Source organism: Myotis myotis, unplaced genomic scaffold (assembly GCF_014108235.1).
Source record: "Myotis myotis isolate mMyoMyo1 unplaced genomic scaffold, mMyoMyo1.p scaffold_m19_p_7, whole genome shotgun sequence".
NCBI lineage: Eukaryota > Metazoa > Chordata > Mammalia > Chiroptera > Vespertilionidae > Myotis > Myotis myotis.
In genome coordinates this window covers 78478059-78504033 of record NW_023416379.1, presented here as the reverse complement: position 1 = coordinate 78504033, position 25975 = coordinate 78478059, and the positions used below count along the sequence as shown (strand labels likewise).

The following is a 25975-nucleotide window of genomic DNA, read 5'->3' as shown; positions in this document are numbered from 1 at the left end:
GCCAACAGACATTTTTAAATGGCGTTTGGTGTAATTCTCAGTGGCAAAGGCTCTTGTGTTAGAATCCTCACACCAAGCCTATTAAGGGTGTGCTATTCTTACCCCACTTTACAGATGAGAAGACTGAAGCACAGAGGGGTTCCGTAACTTACCTACAGTTACTCAGATAAGTGATACATTCAAACCCAACAGTCTCGATCCAAAGCCCACACTTCACCACTGTGCAACCCCCTCTTCCTCCCTTTCACTGGCGTTTGCTCACGTGAGCATCCCAACAACACCAGGTCATGAACCAGGTGGAAACTGAGACCCCACAAGGTCTAAAGATTGCTTAGTGTCCCACAGCTCGTCTTGAGCCCACAACTCTCTTTCCACACACAACACAGCACCGATTCAACAGTCCCCCTCACTCCAACAAACCTTCCAGCCATCCCTGACAGTCACCTGACGAAGAGGGGCACAGGGTGAAGTGGAGACTGCAATTAGAGCACCATCGTGCTGGAGATGAAGAATTAAATTTGGCAATGAATTAAAAGGAAGAGGTGTATTGGGTTGGGGGACACAAGGAAATAGTGACAGCCCTGTGCAATAGGGAAGGGAAGGGAGAAGGGAAAAGGGAAGGGAAAGGAAGGGAAGGGAAGGCAAGGGACATGAGAAGCCCGGGGAGGTGATAAAATGGGAAGGGAGACTCCAGAGGGAAGGGAAGACAGACAGGAAACAGTTTAGAAAAGACAGAAAAATTACTTGTAATTGCATACATTTTCAGCACCAGTCCAAAAGCTATAGAAAAAACATGCCTTACAAACTCAAGAAGTATAGCTTAGAATTTAGAAGATTGAACTGAAGCAGCTTTCGCAAGAGAATCTGCTATCATGTGTGGCACATAATAGGCATTCAATAAATGTTTGTTCCCAATAAAAGAGACAAAAAAGAGAAAAATGTGGGAATTGCTTTCATAAAGAGGAAGGCACCTAAGGGAGTAGGTGCTCAAGAAATGTTATATTTTATAGGTGTGCCGTGAGAAGCCTGGGAAGCTGTGAAAGATAATCTGATGTATTTCCAAAGAGCTCTTAGTCTGATTTCAGTTCACAAAAATCCCTGGGGAAGCTGTGGACTCTCTCACTGGGGACTTTTAAGATGGTATCTTGGAGAGGCCCTTGAAGGGGGTGGTTTAGATGATTTCAGAAAGGATAAACTGAGGTAGAGAAGACAGACGAAATGACCTGGTAGAACTTTTCCATTTTAATTTGCATGTAATTTCCTCAAAAGCTGAAATTTCCACTCTATTCTCCACAGAACAGAGATGAACTGGATGGACCAGCAGACAGGGGGGGATGGCTGAATAATTTGGAAATCTTCCAGAAGCACTTGGTTAAATTGTAAGCCATTTATTTCATGAGGAAATAAGCCACAGAAAGCCCCTTTTGAGCATGCACCCAGAAAGCAGGACAAAATGCTGAGATTATCTGTTCAGAATTTGTTTTAAGAGAACCCAGGCAGCATTCATTTATTTTTGAGAAAATATATGATTAACTATAGTTAACTATGAATTCAGATGTTGTGCATTAGAGCAGCTCCTCAAAGTTTGAGAGCATTTAATATTATATATTGCTGCCATTTGGACTAAATTGTTTTTTTAATGTACACAATATTACAAATTAAATTTGAGCTGTTTGAATCAGTCTGTAAAAAAGATTTGATTATACCTGAGTGTTCTGGCCCCGGCTTTTCCGTATCTCAGTAATCTTGGCGGTAATTGGCTGATTAGGCGTCTCACACTCCATCTTTGCCTCAGTTTCCATGGTAATGTTACAGGAGCTATTATAGATGAGAACTTCATCTCTTTCCACTTTAGGGCTGAAACGAGAGGGGAGGTTAAATGGGGTGTCATCAATCTTAATGAAATGCAATTATTTTTACTCTTATTAATCATTGCGAGCCATTAGCTTGTGGCAACTACAGGCCGCCATTTGTCAAATTTTGCAAATTTCTGTAATTTTGTTTCCATTATTTTATTGTTTATTTGTTTTCCCTTTATCTGCACACCCTGCAATGAAAATGCACGTGGTAAATATCTTTCAGCCTTTCTCTTTTTCCAAACCTATCAGGAACATTAGCAAAAGCTTCTCCAAGCCCAACTTAACAAGCAATGTGCAAACAATGCTTCCAGTTCCAAAAATGGAAGCAAATGTTAGGGAAGTGTGTGTGTGTGTGTGTGTGTGTGTGTGTGTGTGTGTGTGTTTTTTCTTTTCCCCTTCCCTCTTCCTGTTCTTACTCACACTTAGTGTTGGGGGAGTGAATTGCCTGAATCCCCCGAGGGCAGATGGAGAAATTGGAAAACCCACACAACTGGCTAACTGGTCCCTAATTCCAACTGTGAAAAAATGAGCTCATTTAGGCTTTCAATTCCCTCTCCCCAGCTGATGGCAATGAGGCTCTGTTGCTAGCAGTGGAACATTAACTTAGTAAATTAATTAAACTTACTTAACAGCCCAGACTAAGGAGATTCGATATATGTGCCAGTTATACTACCAGCCACTTGCTTTAAAAGTCCTCTTGCTTTAAGGAGAGAAACCAGACTGCATTTAAAATGAAAAACAGCATTGCAGAAAGTCTAAAAATATGCACTCTAAGGGAGTTGAGCGCATGGATACTGCAGGACATTGTCCCCAACAGGTGTGATATTTATTCAACAATAATCCTGGCTTTAGGCATTGTTACAACTAACTCAAAGATTATTAATGCGTGATATTTTAAACTTTTCAACAATTTCACATGTATGATCTCATTTCAGCCAGTAAAGTAAGGAGAAGTATAAAAAATATAACCCAAAATGATCAGGGGATTTGCATAAAGCCAATCATAAAAGTATGGCAGCTCTGAGATTAGAACCTATGTGTCCTGTCTCCTAGAGCAGTATTCTAAGGTTCTGAGATGCTGACTGAACGTCAGCCATGAAGACAGATTGCATGGGAAGACCAGGAAGAGCAGTAGAAAGGGCAAGAGGTCACTGCTTGAGAAACTAAATCATGTCAGACTAGAGCATCTTTTTTCAAATCAATGTCAAAACGGTTGCTCCCACAATTTGCTAAAAATAATGAGCAGGATAACTACCATGTCTACTTAATCTTTTCTTTCTGCTAAAACATTCCCAGCTCCCTATCCCCCGCAAGACGTGATTTCCATGCCCACTCTCCTCTAACCTACCGTAGATTGTCAGTATGTTAACATCTTGGGGCCCAGAACTGAACACACATGGTTTGGGCTGACCACTGAGGCTGTGGGCTCCCTTTATCTGAGCCCTCCCTGTTGATTTGGTAGCCCCATGCCTAAATTAAGATGGTGGTAAACTCAAAGTCTCAGAGTGGCAACTGCCTGAGGATGTACCATGCTGTACTTGTCCACCTGATTTTCTGAAAAGCATCTGCATGCAGAAGCTAAGCTTGGGAGCAGACCAGCTAGATTTGAATCCCCAAGCATATAGTTACTATCTATAGGACACTGTGAAGACATGACCCTCTAAGCTTTGGTTTGTAAAAGGGAGATCCTAATTACTATGTGCCTATTTTATAAAAGTGTTGAGGGAATGGAGCAAAATGACGCCTACAATATGACTTGCACAGAATCTGGCACACATTAAATGTCAGATAAGGCCACTCACGCTATACTGGTAATTGTGCTGGTAGTATTTTTGTTAAAGTATAAATGTGTTAATTTACATTCATTATTGGTACATGTCATCTCCATTATGTGGAGCCATTGCTCAAATATGTTTTGAATCTGGAGCGTATAATGTAGCTACAAATACATTTAGCTGAGTCATCATCCAGGGTTAGACAGAACCATGGGATAAATACGGCATTTGCTCCTGGAGTGTCGGTTGTACTCTAAGAATCAGAACGAAAAAAATGGTAATTTAACTTTTAAATTAAAATGTAATGTAATATTTGGATGAATATGGAAATAGGATGGAATAGAATGCAAAATTCACTTGGACTGTTCAAATAAAACATATAACTTCAAACCAACTGGCTGCTTGTGTCCTTGGGCTTTATGGCTAGAACCTTTCCTTTGCTACTGGGGGTAGAGAGGGTATTTGGAACAGTTTGAGAAGAAAATGAAGTCGGTCCACCACACCATCACATTCCTTGTGAGTTGATTCCCAGATAGCTACTTCCCTTTCTGAAGGCTCACAAACCATCTGATGAATAATTCGTTCTAGAAATTCGTCAGGGATAATCAAGCTTAGTTATCTAACTATCCAGAACTCCCCTTTTTCCCTTTTTAATCAAATAAAAGAATATTTGCCCTTCAGCTCTCTCTGTTGTGTGCCCTCCTGTCACATTGATTACCAATCATATGACATAGGTCTTTGTTCTCAGTATAGGGATGATCTGGCATACCGACACGAACTCAAGGAAAGCAGTGACCAACTTCTTTCACAACTTTCTTGGTCTTTGGCTTCCACCCTCCTGATGAGCTTTCTCTGCCTTTCTAGCTCTTTGTCAGTTACTTCTCCCTCCTTTCATTTGCCTGTAGCAACGCACTGTCTTCCCTAATCAGGTTCTTCTTGCTCCAAAAAAGTTAAAACTCTTTTCTGTTAGCTTAGACTTCTTTTTACAAGCTTTAGCTCATATTTCTTTTTGTATTTGTTCCTAATTATCTCACTAGAGATTTTTCTTCATTAAAAAGCCATCATCAAAATTAGCAGAAACTCCAGGATATTAAAAATAATCTAACATCTACAAAATTTCTAAGTTTCTTAATAGCTACTATTCCATGTTTTCTGTCATAATAATCCTATGAATTAAGTAGTGCAGTTGGCGAGATTTAAATATTAGTATAAACATGTGTATAGATAGAGATACATGGATATAAATTATATAGATGTGCATGCACACATACACATATATTTATTGTGAGGGAACATGATACAAATTTTTGGTCCAAATGATAGCACAGAAAGTTCTAAGTTTTCTGACCACTAACCTATTACTCTTTCAGTTGGTCCGATCAGATCCAAAAGTAACCCCGTTATCTTCCTGTATGCACTCTTTAGGACAGGCAATAAAAAGCACTTGCATCATTCTATCTTCCTCACTTAGCCTGAAATTGCTTCCTATGGCTCTGAAATCTCATTGAACCCACACAGTCCAGCCAACTGCTAACAGCAGGGCCTTGTGCTAAGCACACTGTGAGTCAGAAGCCTTGGGTTCCGGTCCTGGCACTGCTGAGGCTTGTCTCCATGACTTTGGAAAGATACTTAATTAACTTAATCTGTTCTTCGAATAGAATCTAAGTTCCTTTTATGGCGTTCAAGGCCTTACCGATCTCCCTGAGCTCATGTAGAGCCACTTTCCTTCCTCCCCACTCTACTGCTGTTTGTCCTCTGACAGTTCACAAAACTTGATGGGTCCTTTGCATTTGCTACCCCCACTGCCTGACTCTGCATAATGACACCTTCTTCTCCTTAGTCCAGCACTTAACGCACTTCTTCAGAGCAGCATCCTCTGAGCACATTGTATAAAGTAGCCCCCACCATTTTCCATCACTTTATACTCCTTATCACAAGATGGGATCGTACTGTTTATTGTCTGGCTTTCTCTTCTACCCTTAAGGGCAGGAACTTTGAAGCCTTCTTCACCATGGAGTGACCAGCTCCTGACACAGTACCTAAAACATATTGGGAACTTGGTAAGTGGGTGGGCGAGTGGATGGATGGATGGATGGACGGATGGACAGACGGATGAACTAGGCATATTTCACCACAGATATGAATGTCTACCTTTGTCAATTGACATCAAATCCATAGTTGTAGTGACTGGCAGGGGGATAAAGCATTTCATGGAAATGGGTCCCCTGCTAAGATCCTAGAAAGTAGTTCTCTGGCTTCACAGGCATAATCTTAAGAGAAACCAAGGTAAGCTATTTGGCACATGACTTTCTTAATGCCCCTTGTATAATTTAGAGTATGTTTTCTGGTTTTTAAATTAGTACATGTTCACTGAAAAAAAATACATAAAAACTCAATGACTAAAATAAACATGACCAGTGCTACAGCCACCCAAGAATAGGCACTCTCAATGTTGTAGAATATATCCTTCCAGTCTTTTTTCTAATCACCTATGATAGGGAAGCACGGGACTTGGTTGGAATGTCTGTAAGAAGGATTCTCCGAAAGGTGGAGGCCTCTGAGGGGAACTTGCCGAAGGTAGCAGTCCCTGCCTTGACTTTTCCAAACAACTCTGAGCCCCTGGGTGTTTACTTAGACATGGCCTTGCTTAAAGGACAGGACAGGACACATATGCTTTCTCAAGAATACCTACCCTGCTAATTGTATCTAATAGTTAATTTTAGTTCAAACTATTATGACAATAAAAGGCTAATAAGGCAGGTAATCAAGGCTTTTTTAGCTCCTAATGCCAACTAGTCCCTTAGCTTCTCTTTCACAGAAACGTGTGTCAAAGTAAAGTAACCATTTATTGGTCATTCAAAGTCTGCTGGTCAGCCCAGCAACCTATCACATGCATATATAAATATATGCATTATATACACCATTAGGAATAGATAGTACACTATTTTGTGACTTGTGCCTTTCAGTTTCCAATATATTGTAAGCATGCCCCTCTTTGGTTAAATACTCTACAACATGATTTTCAAAGGTTTCCTTAGTATATTATCATTTGAATGCATTCTTTATTATTGAACACTTATTTCATTTCAAATTTTTATGATACTTAAAACTTCAAAGAACATGTTTTCATAAATATTACATACTTCAAACTGCTTTCTTAAAATAAAATCCTAGTAGTGAAATTGCTGAGTCTCCAAATACAAAGAATTTTAAGGTTATTAGTGCATACTGTCCAAATGATCTCTGTAGATTGTTCTAACTTTCCTTCTTGGCAGCAAAGAGCAGTGCTGGTCCCCCTCACCCTCAATACTAAGTACACACTTTGTTTAACTCACAACACTTATATTCATTCTTACTCAAGAAATCACATCCACTATTGCCTGCTGTTATATCAAGAACATTGAGTAGCACTTTCAAAATGATATTGATAAGGGCATAAATTTTAATGGGGTCTGAAGCTCAGTAGCCTCAGCCACCTCCTAGAGTGAGGAGGGAGAACACAGAATAACTCCAAAGGAATCGCTCTGGGGATCTAGGTCAAGTCTGCCAATTCTATGGAGCCAGGGGCAGTGACATGTACATCTTGGTGTCCAGCAGCAGTGAGTTCTGAAATCCAGTCTCCCCTGAGTATAACCTCTAGGACCCCATTTCCTATGTGACCTAAACAGAGTTCTTCATGCTCTTCTAAAAAGCAACCAGCCAATTCCTTGACTAAACACAAACCTCCGGTGGCAAATTCATGCTAAATCACAGTCTCAAGACATGGAATGGTAGGATGGCCATGAAAAGAACCAGTCACCTCTTTCATGCTGGGTAATTGATCTTGTATAGTTTTCTTTTTTAAAATGGGAAAATAGGCCTTCATACACTATCAGATGTAACCACTCCATCCAAATAAGAAGTTAGGAAGGATACAGGGCCATGCTCAGCAATGAAAAGTCCCACCACACAGGAAAGAAACTGCTTGTGGAAATGAAGGCCATACAGAGTTTCCAACTTGGTCACACCTGTTTCATTAAATTTCTTTAAGGAAGGGGCTTTACCTGGAAAGTTGTGGTATTTGTTTATTTGTTTCTTAAGTTCAAAAAATCCTGATAAGCTATGGCTTTGAAATCCTAGATCTACAATCATCCTGCCTGTGCATCCTCCCTGCTTTTGAGTAAATATTGTGCAATCTGCTGGATTTCTCTATGACTTTTTGTCATACTTGTGAATCTGTTTGGAAAGAAAAGAAAAAGGAAAGGGGAAAAGAGCCTTCTGTTTTTCATAATGTCTAATCTCTCTCCCCATTGGCATTTACCAGATGTTGCTTTGGATCGGAAGATAAATATTAAAATCTGAGCAAGAACAAAGCAGGCTGTTTACTGGGCAGATTTTTCAGATGTTCTCCTGAACACTTGAAAAGACAAGCGATGCTTTGATATGCAGACTGGAATCCACAATGGAACAGTTCCTCTAACAAGAGTGTGGGGCCCCAGAGCCACCTCCACCCAGCCTGCAGTCTCTGACGCCTCATCAGTCCATTGGCCATGCATTCGTGGGGAAGGTCAGGGAGGGAGAGCACAGGGTTACCTGATGAAGAGGCCTGAGAACAATGGAAAGGCTGATTCTGTCCAGTGGCAATCGGAACTTTCTTCGCAAATGTAGAGGTAAGACCATGATTCGGACAGTCTCTCTGCCCCCACAGTGACAGTCAAATCACACTGCACGTAGGTGTGACTGGCGGCTTCACAGCTCTCCTGCTCATGCTTCAGGTCACACAGGGAAGCCAGGGACACTGCAGGAAATGGTCACCGTTAGGTGAGGTAATAACCACGGAAAGAACTGGAGGCCTCACATTGTTATGTAAATGAAGTTCATGTGTTATCCGTTAACTAAGAGGAAAATAATCAGTTTACTTCTTTAAAAATGTATTATGTGTACATAATACCCACAGAATATAAGTAAAACTTTTTATAAAATATGAAACAACGTAAGAAAAATTCATGTGAATCTGCCAGCCAACACAAAATCTAAAAGAGTTGTGATACTCTCAAATCTGGATGCTCCTCACCAAGTAAACCCTCTTCCTCTTCATTCTCAGAAACAACCACTTGCGTTTTTAAAACAGTTTTCTCACGTGGCTTTCTATTCGCAAACAAAAGATTATTGGGTTATACCTGTTTTTGAATTTTATAAAATAGAATATGTGGCATAGTATTCTTGGACCTGATTTTTTCACTCAGTATTATACTTCCAGATTTATTTATATTATCACATGTAAATGTTGCCCATCCTTTCTTTTCTTTTTTAAAATTCTTTATAAGTATTACATATGTCTCCTTTTCCCCCCATCGACCTTGTCCATACATTTTCACTGCTGTTCCATACTATACTGTGTGAATATATAATATGGTTTTCATTTCTCTTACTAATAGACTTTTGGATATTTGCTAGTCTTTGCTTCTACAAACATGTAAAGTTTTTCTGGGCTATATGCCTTCCAAGTGCTTGTTTATACGGTGGGTGCAAGTTCAACTTTACAAGATAGAGCCACATTGTTTTCAAAGTGGTTGTGTCATGTTCCATTCCTACCAGCAATAATTTTGAGGTCCTGCTACTCCACATAATTGCCAGCACTTGGGATTATCAGACTCTTAATTTTGGCCAGTCCGGTGAGTGTATAATGGCACCTCATTGCAGCCTTAAATTGCATTTTTATCAATTTTTTTATCAAACAACTTTTACAAGTTAGGTAATAACACGTTTTCTCTTCTACGAAACTCCTATTTCTGTCATTTGTCCTTTTCTCTATCGGAATGTTTATCTTTTCTTATTATTTTGTGTCCTTTATATATTCTGAGTACTAAACCTATGGAGGTTATATAGCTACTGATACCTTCTCCAGGTTTGTGGCTAAACTTTTCATTCTCTTTATGGGATCTCTTGATTAAAAGAAGTCCCTGATTTTCCTATAATTATGATTATTAACCTTCTGTAAAGAAGAAAAGCAATTATTTGAAGCCCTTTGACCCCTAGGCCATTTCTTTTCAGGTCATAAGACACAATGTTTATAGCATCAACAAGGCAGATTGGCAATAACCTTAAACAGGAAGATTAATCTCTACACAAGATGGTTTTGGAGCAGCTCTATCTAAAAACCTGAATGAAATAAAGAAGAAATAAGAAAATTTTTCTCTAGCCTTCTACCTCTACAGGTAGTCTGTCCATGCAGGTACACGACAAATATTATCAGGAACTGTGGGCTTGAACCTAAGACCTGTCTCCATCACACTGCTGCATGAAACAGGGACAAATGAGATAAGTCCATGTGAGAGGGTTTGCACTTATGCAATCACATGCACATATTATTATTATTGTTGTTGTTATATTCCAAAGCATCCGCCACATAGCAGATTGTCTGTGAATGTGTCCTGAATGAATCACAGCCATTGAAATGGCTGGCAAGTACTAGTAAGACTCCTATGGGTAGAGGAAACATGAGAACTTCCAGTTAGTAAGCCCTAGGGCAAATAAAAACAGGTTCAACACCTATAAAATAATGAACTCATTATGGGTGATTAGGTGGATGCAAATTAACAACGTGGATGATGAAAAGTTACCCAGGGCTGGGATCAGAATCTATGGATTTTACTCAAGGTTCGGGCCACTAAATAGTGGTGTAACCTTAATAACTTTAGCTTTTCCTGCCTCATGGAAAAGTTAAAGTTTCCATGAAAACATCATGTAGTATAATTCAAGGTACAAGAGCAAAAAAGCCAAAGATCAAACATCTTGCTGATTTTATAAATAAAAGTACCAGTTTCACCTGACAAGATGTTTTAGAAGCCCATCACAAGAACAAAATAAAATTCTTTTTATGTTAGAAGCACAGTTTGGGAGAAAGGCAAAGAGAGAGAATACCAAAAGTAGCAACAACAAAAACAAAAACACCTTTTTAGAGAGGCACCTTTAAACCCCCTGCTCTACTGATGAAAAGAAAACACATTTGTGCTGTGGTATCAGAATAAGCAAAACAATAATTAGGAAAGTTTGGGTTCTAAGCCATCATCTGCATCCCAGAATCTGAAACATTGCTTTCTTCATTATGCAAAGTCAAACTAAGAAACAGAACTCAAAGCAAGGGTCAGAATTCAAAGTGACCTTAGCAAATTAGAGAAGTTAAGAGAAATAAACAAAAAGACTAAATGAAAATAGTAAGGCAGTAAACCACAGGGAAAAAAAAGAAATTATATAAATATAAGATGAGGAAATTCCAGCTGTGCACAGTTATGTTACAAAGAAAGAAAAAAAACACACACCTGGGAATAATAGTAACAGAGAGATTATAAACCAGCAAAGCAGCAGTGTAATTTTTAAAACAAATATGAGACCAGATTATATGTAGGCATCTTATGATGCTACCCAATATTGTCAGAACTTGCTTACACAGAGGAGTTACCTAGTTTGGAGCTTCAAATTAGGAAAGAATGTCAGAATTCAGAGGGAGCTCAGAAGTGAAATACCAAAATAGCTACTTGTTGGAATGTTTCAAATCCAGTGGGTTTCATGAATTTGCATTTCTAACAAATTCCCAGGTGATGCTGCTGTTACTGCTCCAGCAAAAACAATAGCAATGTTATTATTCTCATCTAGAGGCCCAGTGCACGAATTCGTGCACGGGTGGGGTCCCTCCACCTGGCTGAGATTGGGGCCATCGGGCTGGTGGCTGGGGAGGGACTGCGGAAGGGGCTGTGGGAGGGCTCCAGGGCATGTCCTGCCCCATCTCACCCAGTCCCAATGGTCCGAACCCCAGCAGCAAGCTAACTTACCGGTTGGAGCATCTGCCCCCTAGTGGTCAGTGCACATCATAGCTGCTTGTGAAACAGTCCTCTACAAAATTTTTAAATATAACATAAATTTATATAAAAATATAAAATGATTACACGCAATCTTATCTGCAAGTAGGGAAATTATTAGTACCTTCTAATAATTTGTGAGAGACACTCCCTTTGACTATTTCATGTCCATTATAGACCTATTTGCATAGGAAAAAATATTCACAATCATATACTCAAAATGTTTTCACCAGTTTCAGGGAGTTGATAGAATCCCCAAATACCACACTGGATCTCAAGCAAAGAAGCAATGGAGTTGGTTTTTATCAGTTCCTCTCCATCTTTGGATACTGTCATTAAGAGTGGGGTTTTTCTACCTTTTATTTTTCTTTTCATGAAAGAAGAAAGTAAGTCCAGTTCCCTAGAGTAAATTAGCAGCTCTTGCACAATCAATGAGTGTTTGGTGACACCTAGTGACAATGATAAGAGTTACAGCTTCCAACTCATTTTCCTCTTTTAAAAATACAGAATGTTAAGTCCTTTTCTAACTTCATTAAATCTTTTAAAATAAAAATAATTTCTATTATTTCTCCTGTAGGAGTTGTCACACTTTCAATACCACAATTTACCTGACCCTGGAACCTCGGTGGTTTTTATCTTGGACTTCTAGTTGAAATCAAATGTCTTTAAATAATGCCACAGGGCTTTAAAAAGTTAATTAATTTAAGCAGTGTATATATGAAAGCCTTTTTTAAAAAGTTAGCATTATTATTAAATATTAAAACCTAAAAATGTGGAGTCTTGATTTTCTGTTCCCATGGTTTCTTAATTCCTTCATTTATTCCTTTATCAAGCATTGATTTTGCACATGCACTGTGCCAGCACTATTCTATGCATAGAAGGTAGAGTGAAAAAAATGATACAGAAAACATCTTAAACTTAAATCTTTTACTGTATCTTAAGTTTCCCCACTGTGGAATTAAATTTATTTGGCTTCCTACTGTAGAATTTTAAGTAGCATAGGTCTCCTCCACAACGTTCTGCTTATATACTATATGATGATATAGAAACTCAATTTCTAGCATTTTAAGTAAGAATGGTTTCTTCTTTTCTTTTTTCCTGCTCCTCTTCCTCCTTCTTGTGTAAGACAACCCAATGCAAATCGGCATCACAATATTATCCATCTTAGAATTTTTTCTCAAGCTCAGATGAAACAATGCTTTGTAAAACCTGCATGGCATTCAAGGTACAGACACATGCTAGGAATGTAACTTATAGCACTATACAGAGAGCAGGTGTAAAAATGGCTTTTCAGTTCATAGGTACAATAGCTATGATTACTCAAATAAGATAACCACCTGGCTAAGCTGTTCCTGTAGTGACAATGGCAATTTCTTTCCTTTGTCTTTTTTCTTTGTAAAGCTCAGTGGGTAAACACCCTGTGTTGTAAAGCCCTATCATGGGTCTATCAAAGCTTTGCACCTTCCTAAGAAGCTTAAAACAGTGAGAGATCATGATGTTTTACTGAGTAAGGGCCCAAGTAATTGCCTGAACATTGCAGAATAAGAGGATGATGTTAATGTTGGCTCTTTTGCCTATAATAAGAATTCAAGAACTCAGCCATTAGGCAAATATGCGAGAAATAGCTTGATGGCCTGATCCCTTCTCTAGTACCTGGAATAACCAGATGTTTTTAACAGCCCCACCTCAGACAGAGACCAAGAGATTGTTTTCTCCATGATACTTAAGGCTGTCATTGAAACCAATATCTAGAACTCCAAATTACTTTCTCCATCATCATATGACTGCAATCAAGAACATAGGTGATCAATTTTTGTTGCTATTAATATGACAAAACTTACTATGAACTATTTTAATACAAGGTCCTTGATTCTAGCTACCATTTTAGATGGGAAGTAGAGAAATTCTTTTCCCAGGAATACAGAAAAATTAGACGTGAACACAGCGTTAATCACAAAAATGGGGCTAACCAAAGAATATCATTCTCATATATACTCTCTTAAAAACATACGGCATTTTACTGACCATCCAGGGGAAGAACCAAGCAGCTGAAGGCAGACACTGTAGCGTTAGCCAGGATTTGGCAGGGAGCATCACACACAGCAGCTGAGATGTTCCCTGGAGAAAATCCTGCTCCAAACACATGCACAAGCCGTCCACTCAGGCAGCCTTCAAAACACAAGCACAAATGCACGATCATAGAGGCAGATCTCTTTCTTTACTTAACTCGCAATTCAAATTCACACTTCCTTGCTGCTTGTCACTCTTTTTACACCCCCAGAACCCACACAGCTGGCTTCGGGCCCCTGACAGCCTCCCTCAGCTTATTTTCACTAAGCCAGAGTCCTTGTCTGTCTGACCCCAATCATAGTCAACAACCTATAAAAATGTAGTAATTTTCATATAGAAAAGTAATGCTTCTTTTGTTGTTGTTGTTGTTAATCTTCACCCTAGGATATTTTTCCATTGATTTTTAGGAGTGGAAAGGAAGGGGAGATATAGAGAGAAACATTGATGTGAGAGAGACACATCCATTGGTTTACTCCCGCATGCACCCCGACCAGGGCCAGGGATTGAGACTGCAAAGGAGATATGTGCCCTTGACCAGAATCAAACCCGGGACCTTCCATCCATAAGCCGATGCTCTATCCGCTGAGCCAAACTGGCTAGGGCAGTAATGCTTCTTTATAGTTCTTTAAGTTTTTATAAAAAATAAAGTAAAAGTTTCCCTAATCAACTATCTCACTCACTAGAAGTAGCTATGTATAGAGATTCTTGTGAATCCTTCTAGAATTTTCTAAGCATACTTATTTTTTATTCAAAGGATCTTTCTATACATATTTTTATATAACCTGTTTTATAAAGGAATAGCATAGACATTTTTCCAAGTCTATATATAAGGACTTAACTCATCACTTTAATAGCTATTTAGAATTTCATCATATGATTATGCCATAATTTATTCGGCAATCTTCCTATTGATTGATACTTCCATTATTTATCCTTTCTTGCTATAATTCACGTGCTGCAATGAACAGTACACTTATTTAAATAAAATTATTGCAAATTCTTAGAAGTGGAATTTCTATGTCAGAGGAAACGTAAATTTTTAGTTTTAATGGATATTCCCATATTTTTCTCCAAAATAATGTTGCATGAGTTTACACTTCTACAGCACTGTATGACAGTGCCTGTCTCTAATGGGTAAAAGTTTGACAATTGTTAACAGACACGTTTTGCTTCAGTTTGAGAAGCAATAAAGGTAAATGTCACCAGGACTCTCAGACACGTGCAATGTCTAGTCCATGCTGAGAAAGAGTTCGAGTTTCTACTGCCTTCATAGCAAGCCTAGGTGGTACTTACACAGCCACCTGGTAAACTCAAGAACAACACTTTGCTTATCATGCCTTTCATACCTCTGCTTTCTTGCTATAAAAATCATGGAATCTTAGAAGAAAGGGGAACCAGGGAGCATCCAACCCAAATCCCTTTTTCAAATGAGGAAGCTGAAGCTTAGAAGGTTGCCCAGCTAAGTTACTGACATACTAGGGATCAAAATCCCAATCCCCATAGCATCCCACCCGGCTGAAGCCGGACAAATTTGTTCTAAGAAAAGGCTTGGCTAGAACTGCATCAAAGTTTCAGCTCCCACAATTTCCTCTGTACTTTCTGCAGCCCAATCAAACTGGAGCTATCCCAAGTGCATTAAGGCTTTACGTGAACAAAAGCCAAAACCATCCTTAGAAGAAAAGGCAAGGCAAACTTCAGTTCATCTAAAAGGAGAAAAAAGTTCAACCAATGCAATCATAGTAGGCAGTTGGCCTATTATTGGTGGAGTATTAATTCATCTGTAAAATATATAAAATGCTAAAAATTAATCACATTTAATAAGTTTAATTCAAATTGAGACATAGGCATTTATGTTCTACTTAAAAGATCAAATTATGAGCTCTTATAAATGGTATTATTTAATTTAACACACAAATTCAATTGTGTAAAAGCATCCAATTAAAATACAATCACACACTTAGAGAATAGGCACAATTTTTTGGATGAAAAATATAACCTCACACATGCAGCTTTCGGAGGAAACTGGGACTGTAAGAGGCCAATCAGGCTTCTCTCTCCTTCTGTCATTCAGATAGATGTTGTCTCCTACCTCTTAGAGCAGCGATTAATCACTTACATAAAGAAAGCATTCTGTCTTATTTGCCTGGCTTACCAAAGCTCTCAGTCACTGCCGTGACAATAACTCTCGATGTGAACACCAGGACGGATGAGGCCCACCCTCTTATGTGGTCATAACCTCTGACTTGGTACTCCCCGGCAGCAAGGACTGGGACCACGCATTGGAGAACTGTGCAGTTGCCAGAGACACCCACACAGGGTGATACCCCAATAAAAATGTCAACGTTCTCAGCTCCTGAGATCCGGGCCACCACAAAGGTTAAGACGTCACCAGTGTGAGAAACAGAGAGCAATTCCGGGGTGAAGGTGCTGCTATAATCAATGACTCCCATCTGGTATGAACGTCCATCCACCTCTATGTCCAGGACAGCAGAGCCATTCCCTGCAGGAACAGTGCACTGGATGAGCTCCGCGCTGATGGTCACCATCAGGCAGGCCCGCTGCCCAATGTAGACCAACGTGCTGTTCTGCCCTCTTAGGGCGGTGCCCTCTAAGGTCAAAAGGCCTCCGCCATGTGTGCTGAAATTCTTGGGGAAATAATCCAGCACCTGAGGCAAAATGGAGAAGTGTCTGGAAACGTTACCAGAACAAGCATACCCATTTCTTGAATGAACAACTGATAGGTAGTGGAGTCCCGGGCTCAAGTCACTTATCCAGCATGTGATGTGGCTTGCATTAAAGAAGGTTACAGTACAAGGAAGATGATCATCCAAATACACCACTGGCTCATCGGCTGTGGTGCCTAACCTCTGACCTCTAATCAGCACTGAAGTCAGAGACCCACTGATGTTAGTGGTCAAGGCATCCACGACAGGAGTTGTCTCTTCGCTCAAGGAAAGAGTGCAATTACCCTGGCACTTGCTGGGGAGCCCATTGACCAGGACTGAGACGTTCAGGGTGAAGGAAGCACTGGGCAAGGAGTCGCCCAGCAGGTCAACCTGGCACAGGATTGTCTGGTCCCCCAAGCTCAAAGTCGCACAAGTAACGGGACCCGAAAGATCCACCTGAACCGACTTCCTCCTGGAGTTGAGAGCCAACCCGCTCACCGTGAGTACCGTCCCACCACAAGCAGAACCCTTGGCTGGCGAGATGGCCATTATCTGCGGTGTCACCACAAATTGCTGGGGCACTGCAGACATGTTAGCAAAGCCCATCTGCTTGTGACGTACTTGAAGGGGATAGACACCGGCCTCCAAACCGTGGAGAGGAAAGGAGCACCCGGACAGGCTCACGTTGTTTCCGAAAGACTGTGTCTCTAGGTCGCAGTTCAAGTCCCCCAGAAGCATCTCTGAGTTGGAGAGGTTATTTCCTTCCACGTAGAGGCTCAGGCTGCTATTTGTGAATTCTCCTCGCACGGCAGTGACCATTGGCGTTGTTGCCACCGCGTATGTGAAGGTGAAGCCCTTCCCCACCAGGTGTGGTCCAGGTGCCTGGGAGAAGGACCTGTTGCCAGCCCAGACCTCCACAGGGGCTGGGTCAGTGAGGTCGTGAGCCTCAGGCGGCAGGAGGGTGGGCGTCTCACACCAGACATTTGTCTCTGTTAAGTTCACAATGTCACAGGACCGATTGCCCACAAGCACCCAAATTAAAGCTGGGTCCCTGCTGAACCCTGCTCCTGCGATGCTGAGGATTGTTCCACCTAAAGTGTGAAAACCAAAAACAAAATATTAAGGCTGATATTCAGAACCAGGAACTCACAACACCCATGTAAGCCCCAGAGCAATTAACTGGAGGGTGGGGTGTTCGTGACACCTCAATGACACCACCTCACCCCATCAATGTTAAATTTGTGAATTCATCAATGTTAAATTCATTTTTGCAGGAATCAGATGGGCTGAAATTCACACACAGTAAAACAATATAAACTGTTATAAAGGAAGAATGTTTTAATATTTAAGATAGCATTTTCAAGTATATTGATACCATCCTAGAAGCCACCACTTCTATCAACTTATACACTACTAAAAAAATCAAAGTTCTTAAAGTGTTCTTGTCATCTGCTATATTATCTGGCATGTTAGTCTATATTATCATGTTATGTAGAGAGAGTGTATGTATATTTTATATAAACCTAGATACAATTGATATATTAATGAAAAACCAAATTCCTTAGTTTATCACCTGCCATATTATCTGACATTATTTCATATTATTCTATATGTTGTTTTGTGAAGTATATGCATTATTGTGTAAGTTGAATTCTATATATTCAACTTACACAATCATGAAACATCAAATCTCTTGAAGTCTTCTATTTACCATCTATATTATCCTATATAATATTTTAGTATTCCATATATTATAGGGTTGTGTGTGTGTGTGACATATCAAGAGCCACTGAACATTCTTGTGAATTTACTGCTATATTTATAGACTTCATCTTGCACTCCAGCTGAGGGACAATCAAACCATCTTCAGGATAGGAGTTGGAGCAATACACCCCATATCATTACCAAATCTGTAGTATACTAGTAGCCCAGTAGCTTTTAAAAGGATTTTACTATACTCAAAAAGAATAATGTGCTATTTCATACACTATTGCAATGATTATTTACATGCACACATATAGCTTTCCATTTTGGGGGGAAAATAATTTCCTAGGTTTCTCTGTTTGCCTTGTCCTCATATCTCCCGTGTTGGGATTTGTGTTTCTGGCTACTTCTGGGTCTTTCATTTGCATCCCTAGATAAAAGTGAAGACACCAAACCTCATGCCTCTTCTTCTTATATGTGCAGGATCTAAAGGATGAATGCAGGAAGCTATTGCCTTATTTGTCTAATATCCAATCAAGACGTGCTACCCATTAGATGTTTTATCCTCTTTCTATTAGGAAAAGAAAGCCAGGCACATCTCCTTTTCCTAAAAACTCTTCAATTTCCTGAGCTTGCTGAGATAAGGATGCCCCGAGATTTCACAGCCTTCATAGTATACCACCCAGTTCCTGGAGCACAGGGACTCCTCTCCCTGTTGCTCATTTCTAATCTCACTGGTTAATGAATTCAGGAATGAAATCTGAGTATCCAGTGAATTATACACTCTGGATAAATGGTACCAGTCATGTCACAGCCACTCACCCAGGAGGGACCCACAACAAGGCTCGATGCTGAAAACTTCTGTGAAGTACTGGATGTGAAGATCCACCCTACAGAAGAAAATGGGAGACTGCTATGAAATAACTGAGAGGCTTAGAAAAGGACTTAGAAAGGAAGGAGCAGGACAGAAGCAGTGTATGTATTTGGAAGAGAAGAGAGTGGTGATGGAGAGCAAGTGTGAATACACTGCCTAACAGTGAAGTAAAGAAATGGTAGGGAAAAGATGTTTGGTGGGACATTTTCCTGGGCCAGTATCATGTGGTGACATCAGTCCCATGCAGTTTAGCTAACTTCCTGGAATGAGGAGACAGAACTTCTGGAGAAATACTGGGCAGAGGGACTTCAGGGCACAGTGGATATGAATATGGTTTGTGTAATAATTATAAGCCATGTATTCAAAGCCCAAGACATAATCTTGTTAAAGGTCTTAGTTAAATACACATCCTTATTAAAGCAGAGGATCTTCTTCCTTCCTATATAGATGCCCACCCCTCCTAAGAGCCATGATATCTTAGTTCTAGAAAGTTCTCTGCTCCCAAACTAGTAAGCCAAAAGTTTCCCCTGAATTGGTCTTGAGAGTGAACTCTCCTGTAGGGTTTCTAAGATTTTTTCAAATTTTATGATTCTCATGTGTTTATTTCCCAACTTCAGAAGAATAAAAATTAAAGTCCTAACTCAAAACTAGAATTCCTTAACTAAATCACTAGACCATCAAACAGACCTAAAATTAATGGCAAGTGTTGACCTCACCCTTGTGCACGAATGCTGACCCCGTTGATGGAGACTGAGATTCTGTGGAGGCCAGCCGGCAGCGGGGGCAGCACCACCTCCAGGCCCTGGGCAGTCTCCGCATGAACCCGAGCCAAGGAATCCTGGATGTGGACTTCCACATGCAAATCCAAGCAGTCCACCGGCAGCGCCACGCCGATGAAAAGGGTCTCACCTCCTGTATGAAAAGCATTCCTTAGCCCCTGTGATGTGGGTCTGTGTGCTCAGCCACCTCTTCAATTCTAAAATTGTCTTTTATTATTCAATACATGGTCAGCCCTGTGCATCGTACCACAATTAAAGAGTTTTAATGCCAACCTAATTTTTTTCATGAAACTTCTAACAATTCTTTTATAGAGCTAAAGGTATAATCTCAAAGTTGTCAGGACAATTGTACTCAAGAGGCAAACTAATTTATCTTCACGCAGAGGCAAATCCAGAAATAGTTTGGCAGGTGGATGGCCTTCATAACCAACAAATAGTAACCTATGTCCCTTTTTTTAACTTCCACTTTTCTACTGATAGAAGTCTAAAGCTGTATCTTTAGAGTGCCCTGGACCTCATACTAATGCTGTATGTGAGTACAGTACTTACAGTTCACAGAGCATTTTCGCGTGTGTTATCCCATTTGATCCTCACACTATCCTGATGAGACAGATGGAGCTGTTAGTAGGACTGGCATTTAGCTTTTGAGGAAACTAAGGTTCAGCAACCAAGGTTTCATGCTCAATTAATGGAAATGTCAAGGCCTGAGCCCAGTCTTCTTACATTTAGATGCATTTAGTTTAATTAGCAACTCTACCGAAATGCTCTGTATATTCTGGACACACTAATTCAATGCCTTTTACTTCAAATATCATTGTGTACCAAGATTAACATGTCACAGTGCGACAAAAATAAGTTGCACATAGACCCTGCCCTCAAAAAGCCCTCAAAGATGGGAAAATAGGCGCCAAAAGAGCCTCAGTTGTATCACCTACCATCCAGAGGTGACAACTAAGCAGTGGGTTGTTGAAGTGAGGTCAATGTTCAAAGTATCAAGAAAGGCCTCATGGGCAAGAGAGTGCTTGAAATTCAATTTGAAAGCTAAATCCCAAGAGGCCAATATAAACAAGAAGGGATTTACAATTCAATTCTAAAAACTTCACAAGTTTACTCCAAGTCTTTGTAACACTTTCGCATTCCATTATCCAGTGGCTGTGAGAGAAGGAACGAGATGTGGGTGACTTTCTGGAAGACCAGACGCATGTACGCATGTACGTACAGTTAGGGACTCTACTAGGGTAGGCCAAGTTGATGGTGGTTTTATGGCTGAAGATAAAGCCTATCCTGAGGGTTCTCTATTTAATCAATCCATTGGACAGTAGAGGCCTCCACAGTTTTCTATGCAAAGAAAGAATATGATTAAAGCTATTATTCCAATTTGTAAGATCAGTTAAACAGACAGGAGAGGGGAAACCCACTCCTCAGACAACTGGAGTCTTAACAAAAGCTAGAAATAAAGCATACAGTGGCAGGAGGGAAAGTAATTAAATATGTCTTTCCCACATCTTGGTGTGTCCATAGAGACACAGCTAGAGCTAAAGAAAGCATCTCTTAAGCTCCTTGAGCTGCTAATGTTTGAGAACTGCTACAGGGCTGGCATCTATAGGACACCACAGCCAATTAGAGGAGGACATTTACTTGAAAGAGAAATGTCAAAAAGGAGGGGTTGTGGCTTGTTGAGTATTTAAAGCCTTGCTCTTCCATTTAACTGCCTGTGTGACTCACTTCGGGCTCTCAAAGCCTTGGATGTTTCATCATTAAGATAGTAACAGAGCCCACCCCATGTTGTTTGTTGTAAGGATTAAGTCAGATGTCCCAGGAAAGCCTCTGGTGTAGTACAGTATTCAAAAGCCCTCGGTTAACTTCATCCACATCCTCTTTACTTCTTCATGTCTTCCCAGCCTTGTTTATACTGTGAAGTCTGAAGCCTCAATATAGTGAGTTTAGTGAGTTCAAGGAATTTCAGGGTTGAGAAAGAAAAAAGACATGACCACAAGGTGGCAGAGCACAGAAAAATGAGTTGTATATGGGTGGTGCTTTGACAGGGTCACATAAATGCAGAAATCTCAGAGGCAATAATAAGGGACCACCAGCCAGAAGGGGAGGATGGCAAGGGAAGTCCTGGGGGAAAGGGTGATCAGAAAGGGGTTTACGTGTCTACATGATGTCACCCAGCAGTGTGGTGGGAAGTCTTTGGGTCAAAGAGCTCCTAAGGGCATCAGTGGTTTAGAGTTCTTTATAGCTCCCAGGTTTATCTTATCTATATCTAGCAGATGTTGTGTGTAGTTTTATAGAGTATGTGAAGTAGGCCGACTCTAAAAAGCTAAAAAACTACCTTGGGGTACTATATATATATATATATATATATATATATATATATATATACATACACACACACACACACACACACACACATATACATACACACACACACACACACACATATACACATATACATATATATAGGTAATATGCAAATTAGGCCAGGATGCCATAATGGGACACGACCAAACAGGAGGAGGTTGAGCGTGCAGGTGAGGCCCCGAGCGGACAGACACAGGGGGGGCCTGCCAGAGCCGGCGCGGCAGCTCCAATGGGCCCGGAGCAGACACAGGCAGGGGGGGCCGGGAAGGCCTGGGGCAGAAGTCAGGCGCGGGTCCAGCCTGACTCCAGCAGCAGCCCCCAGGATGCCTCCTCACACAGGGGGAGGCGGGGCGCCTCCTCACGCGATCCCGTGCTGGGCCTCTAGTATTGAAAATAACTGGGTATGTCAAAATTTGGGTTTGACATTGGCAGTCTTGAACTAATGGCTCCCAACCTGCTGTGAAAAAGTAAAGAACACAGGGCCACTATGCAGAGGCCATCTTTGGCTCATGAACATAACACAATATCTGGCAGAATGACGGCATTCTCTGTAACAGAGCATTTGAGTACTTACTCCATGTCAGCTCCTGGACTAGGGACTTCTACCTACTTTACTCCAACTTTATAATAACTTTGAAAGAATTATTCCCACCTAACAATTAAAGGAATTAAAGGTAAAGGAAGTTAAATATCTTGCCCATGGAATGGTTGAACTAGGATTCATTCATATCTAGAGCTGACTGACTAAAAATCCACCCTAGTGGTCCTCTACATCATATTATCTGGCCCCATCCCCACCCCTCTCCCTCTCTTTCTTTGATTTCATCTTGGCTTCAATGTCACCATCAACATAATCATCTCCTGGATGAAGATATGTCACACTCCGACTTTCAAAGAGGCCTTCCCAACAGATTACCACTCTTTGTGGATTTTATAGCATGTTCCTTTTACTGCCTGTAGAAAGATTTGAATGCAAGTGCAAATTCTGCAAAGAACACATCATGTTGTATATATCAATAACAAGAACTCCTTGGGCTCCTGGTCAATTGTCAAGCTAATCCTAGATGCCTTTCAGGCACTGATGCAATGTATTTATTCTTTTCATTATAGGTAGGAAATTTTATTAAAAGCCAAAATCACTGAAATCTGAATAGAACACAAAGCTTCCTCCTCCCTTTTCTACTTCCTTGGGAAGAATCTATACCACTAAAGAATTTTACGCACTTTGGTGGCCTGAGGCAGCAAATTCTTCTTCTGCACTATCTGAGCTGAATAATATTGAGAGCTAAAGGACACTTCCCTTTATTTATGAACTTTTGAGCAATGGAAAATGAAAATAGTACCAGAAAAAAATTGATTTCAGGCATTTTTTAGGGGAGCAGGGGTATATTTGATGGTCTTTTATAATACACATATATGGCTTCCATAAACCTTCTAGTATCTGGCATTCCATTAACCAGAAAGGTGTGTTACCTGTACTTTCCCAAATCTATATGGTCTGACATGATAATAAATTATTATATTTCTATCCTGTCATCTGAATTACCAAAGAAAGATGAAATTGCCTATTATTGTTGTGTGCTAAAGAATTCATTATTTTTATATATAGTATGTATCAATGAACAAAAATTCTTGGCTAATCAGAATACCCTATTCTTTAATCATATCAAATAACTGCTATAATAGAATATGACACCCAAAACAGTATTTTATAGTAAATTATATAAGTGGCTAACTGCTTGGAATCTGCAACCAGACAGTTTGGTTCAAATCCCAGCTCTTTTACTTACTAAAGATGACATCTTAGACAAGTTACTTATTCTTTTTGTTCCTTCGTTTCCTTTCTGATAAATGGAGGCTAATAATTGTGTAAATTAGTGACAGTAAGTAAAATCTGCTATATGTCTGTGCTATCGACACATAGTAGGTGCTCAATAAATATTTATTGAATTGTCACTTCTAAATTCCCATGTCATTATCATATTGGAAATGTTCACAATTTTACAGAATGAAAATATATATAAGGAGATTTATTCAATGATGACTAAAATGAGAATACCAGTCTCCTAGTTTTCAGAAAAGTAACTTCAATACCAACTATCCTATATAATAAAAAGCTAATATGCAAATAGACCAAATGGCGCAGGGGTCCTCAAACTATGGCCTGCGGGCCACATGCAAATACACTGTCATTGGGGCGAGTCTCTGGTGGTTACTTAAAATTCTTTGCTCCCACGCACCGCAGTCCCACCCGGCGCGGTCCTGCCCAACACTCGCACCTACTGCTGGTGCCAGCCCTGCTCACACCTGCTGCTGGGGCTCAGCACCGGTCCCAATCACTCAGCGCCATCAGCGGGTGCAAGCGGCAGCTGCCAGCCCTGATCACCACTGAGGGCTTCTCCACCTCCCCCTGCTCCTGAGGGGCGATTGGGGCAGCAGCCACCGCTCACACCACTGACAGAGCCAGCCCCACTCACACCCACTGCTGGCGCCAGCCCCAATCACTCCATGCCAACAGCAGGTGCAAGAGGGGCCAGCACCGCTGCCAGCAGACAGGGGACCGGGGGCCGCAGCAGGAGGGGCCAGGCGGGGGCGTGGAGGATGGGCCGAGACCTGCCCCTGTGTCTACCGTAGCCTCGCGGCCCACAGTTCCTTTCAAGGTGCACAAATTCATCCACTGGGCCCCTAGCCTATAATAATAAAAGCATAATATGCAAATCGACCGAACAGCCAAACAGCGGAATGACCGTCCGGATGACCTTCCAGACGAGGCCAGGGCTGTGAGGGTCTAGGCAGCCAGGGCTGCAAAGGCCTAACCTTGCACGCATTTTGTGCATCGGGCCTCTAGTAACACTAAACAAAGCTCAATAAAATGTAGAAGCCATTGTTTTCCCTTTTATGGGATTAAAAACCTAATAATAAAAGATTCTTCCATATCATGTATTTTACCTGCTATGTTACTTTTGTTTCTGCTCAGAGACATGATCACTGGATTTAAAGAAGGGACATATGTAAATGCCATGGAAAGAACTGCAGAATGGTTCCCTCTGATCACCGTCACATCCACAATGGATCCGTCTTTCCCCTGAAAAAACAATTTTTAAAATTAAACTTCTTTAAATAAGACTGACTTGAGAGAAGTTCATATAGAATTAATTTAAAAAGTTATTTCATGAAAACTATTTTTAAAGAACATATTTGCTGTTTTCAAGTCTCTCACACACTTGCACGCAGTGACAAGTGTTTATAATGGACACGTGAAGCATCCAACTAATTAAAGAATAAATAATAATTATTTTCAATTAACACACAAATTTGATCTGCAAGAAAATGGCAATTTCAAATAAACACCCATACCTAGCTAAACTATCCATCAAGTGTGAGAATATTTTTACACATGTAAGTACTCAGAAAACTTCCCTCTGACATATTCTTTCTTAGGATGTTTCTTAAGGCTATGACCTCATTGAATAAACAATAGCCAAAGAAGAGAAAGATATGTACTCCAAGAAATGACTCTACATAGGCAAGCAATCAAGAAAAGTGCTAGGGCCCTAGCCGGTATGGATCAGTGGATAGAGCATCGGCCTGTGGACTGAAGGGTCCCAAGTTTGATTCTGGTCAAGAGCACATGCTTGGGTTGCAGGCTCAATCCCCAGTGCGGGGCATGCAGGAGGCAGCCGATCAATGATTCTCTCTCATCATTGATGCTTCTATCTCTTCCTCTCCCTTACTCTCTGAAATCAATAAAGATTTTTTTTTAAAAAAAAAAAGAAAGAAAAGTGCTAGGATAATATTTATAGAATAAATCTAAACAACATCAAGTTTGTTTGAAGTAGAAAAACAGAGAGCTTCAAAGAAAAAGTAACTGATATGATGGAATATTTTCCTTAAAATAAAGGATTTTTATTACAAGGAAGATGTCTAAAAAACTCTAAGGAAAAAAAAATTAACTATATAAGAAAAAAAATTTTTTTCTGATTCTAACAGCTTCATTTAAATAGTTATAATAATGTAAGCATGGATTATTGATTTAAAAATAATGG

The 25975-nt window shown here is 40.3% G+C and overlaps 1 protein-coding gene across 4 annotated transcripts in view; it reads right to left on the bottom strand.

Moving 5' to 3' along the window:
- PKHD1 (PKHD1 ciliary IPT domain containing fibrocystin/polyductin) overlaps nt 1–25975 on the bottom strand; it is a 401585-nt gene that overhangs the window by 319221 nt on the left and 56389 nt on the right. For all 4 annotated transcript variants that reach the window (XM_036317771.1, XM_036317772.1, XM_036317773.1 and 1 more), the window contains exons 29-35: nt 24879–25014; nt 19503–19698; nt 18735–18802; nt 15695–17299; nt 13498–13641; nt 8207–8411; nt 1707–1857 (exon numbers count right to left, since the gene is read on the bottom strand). In XM_036317771.1, coding sequence (XP_036173664.1) covers nt 1707–1857; nt 8207–8411; nt 13498–13641; nt 15695–17299; nt 18735–18802; nt 19503–19698; nt 24879–25014 — 2505 coding nt within the window. The remainder of the gene's footprint in view (nt 1–1706; nt 1858–8206; nt 8412–13497; nt 13642–15694; nt 17300–18734; nt 18803–19502; nt 19699–24878; nt 25015–25975) is intronic.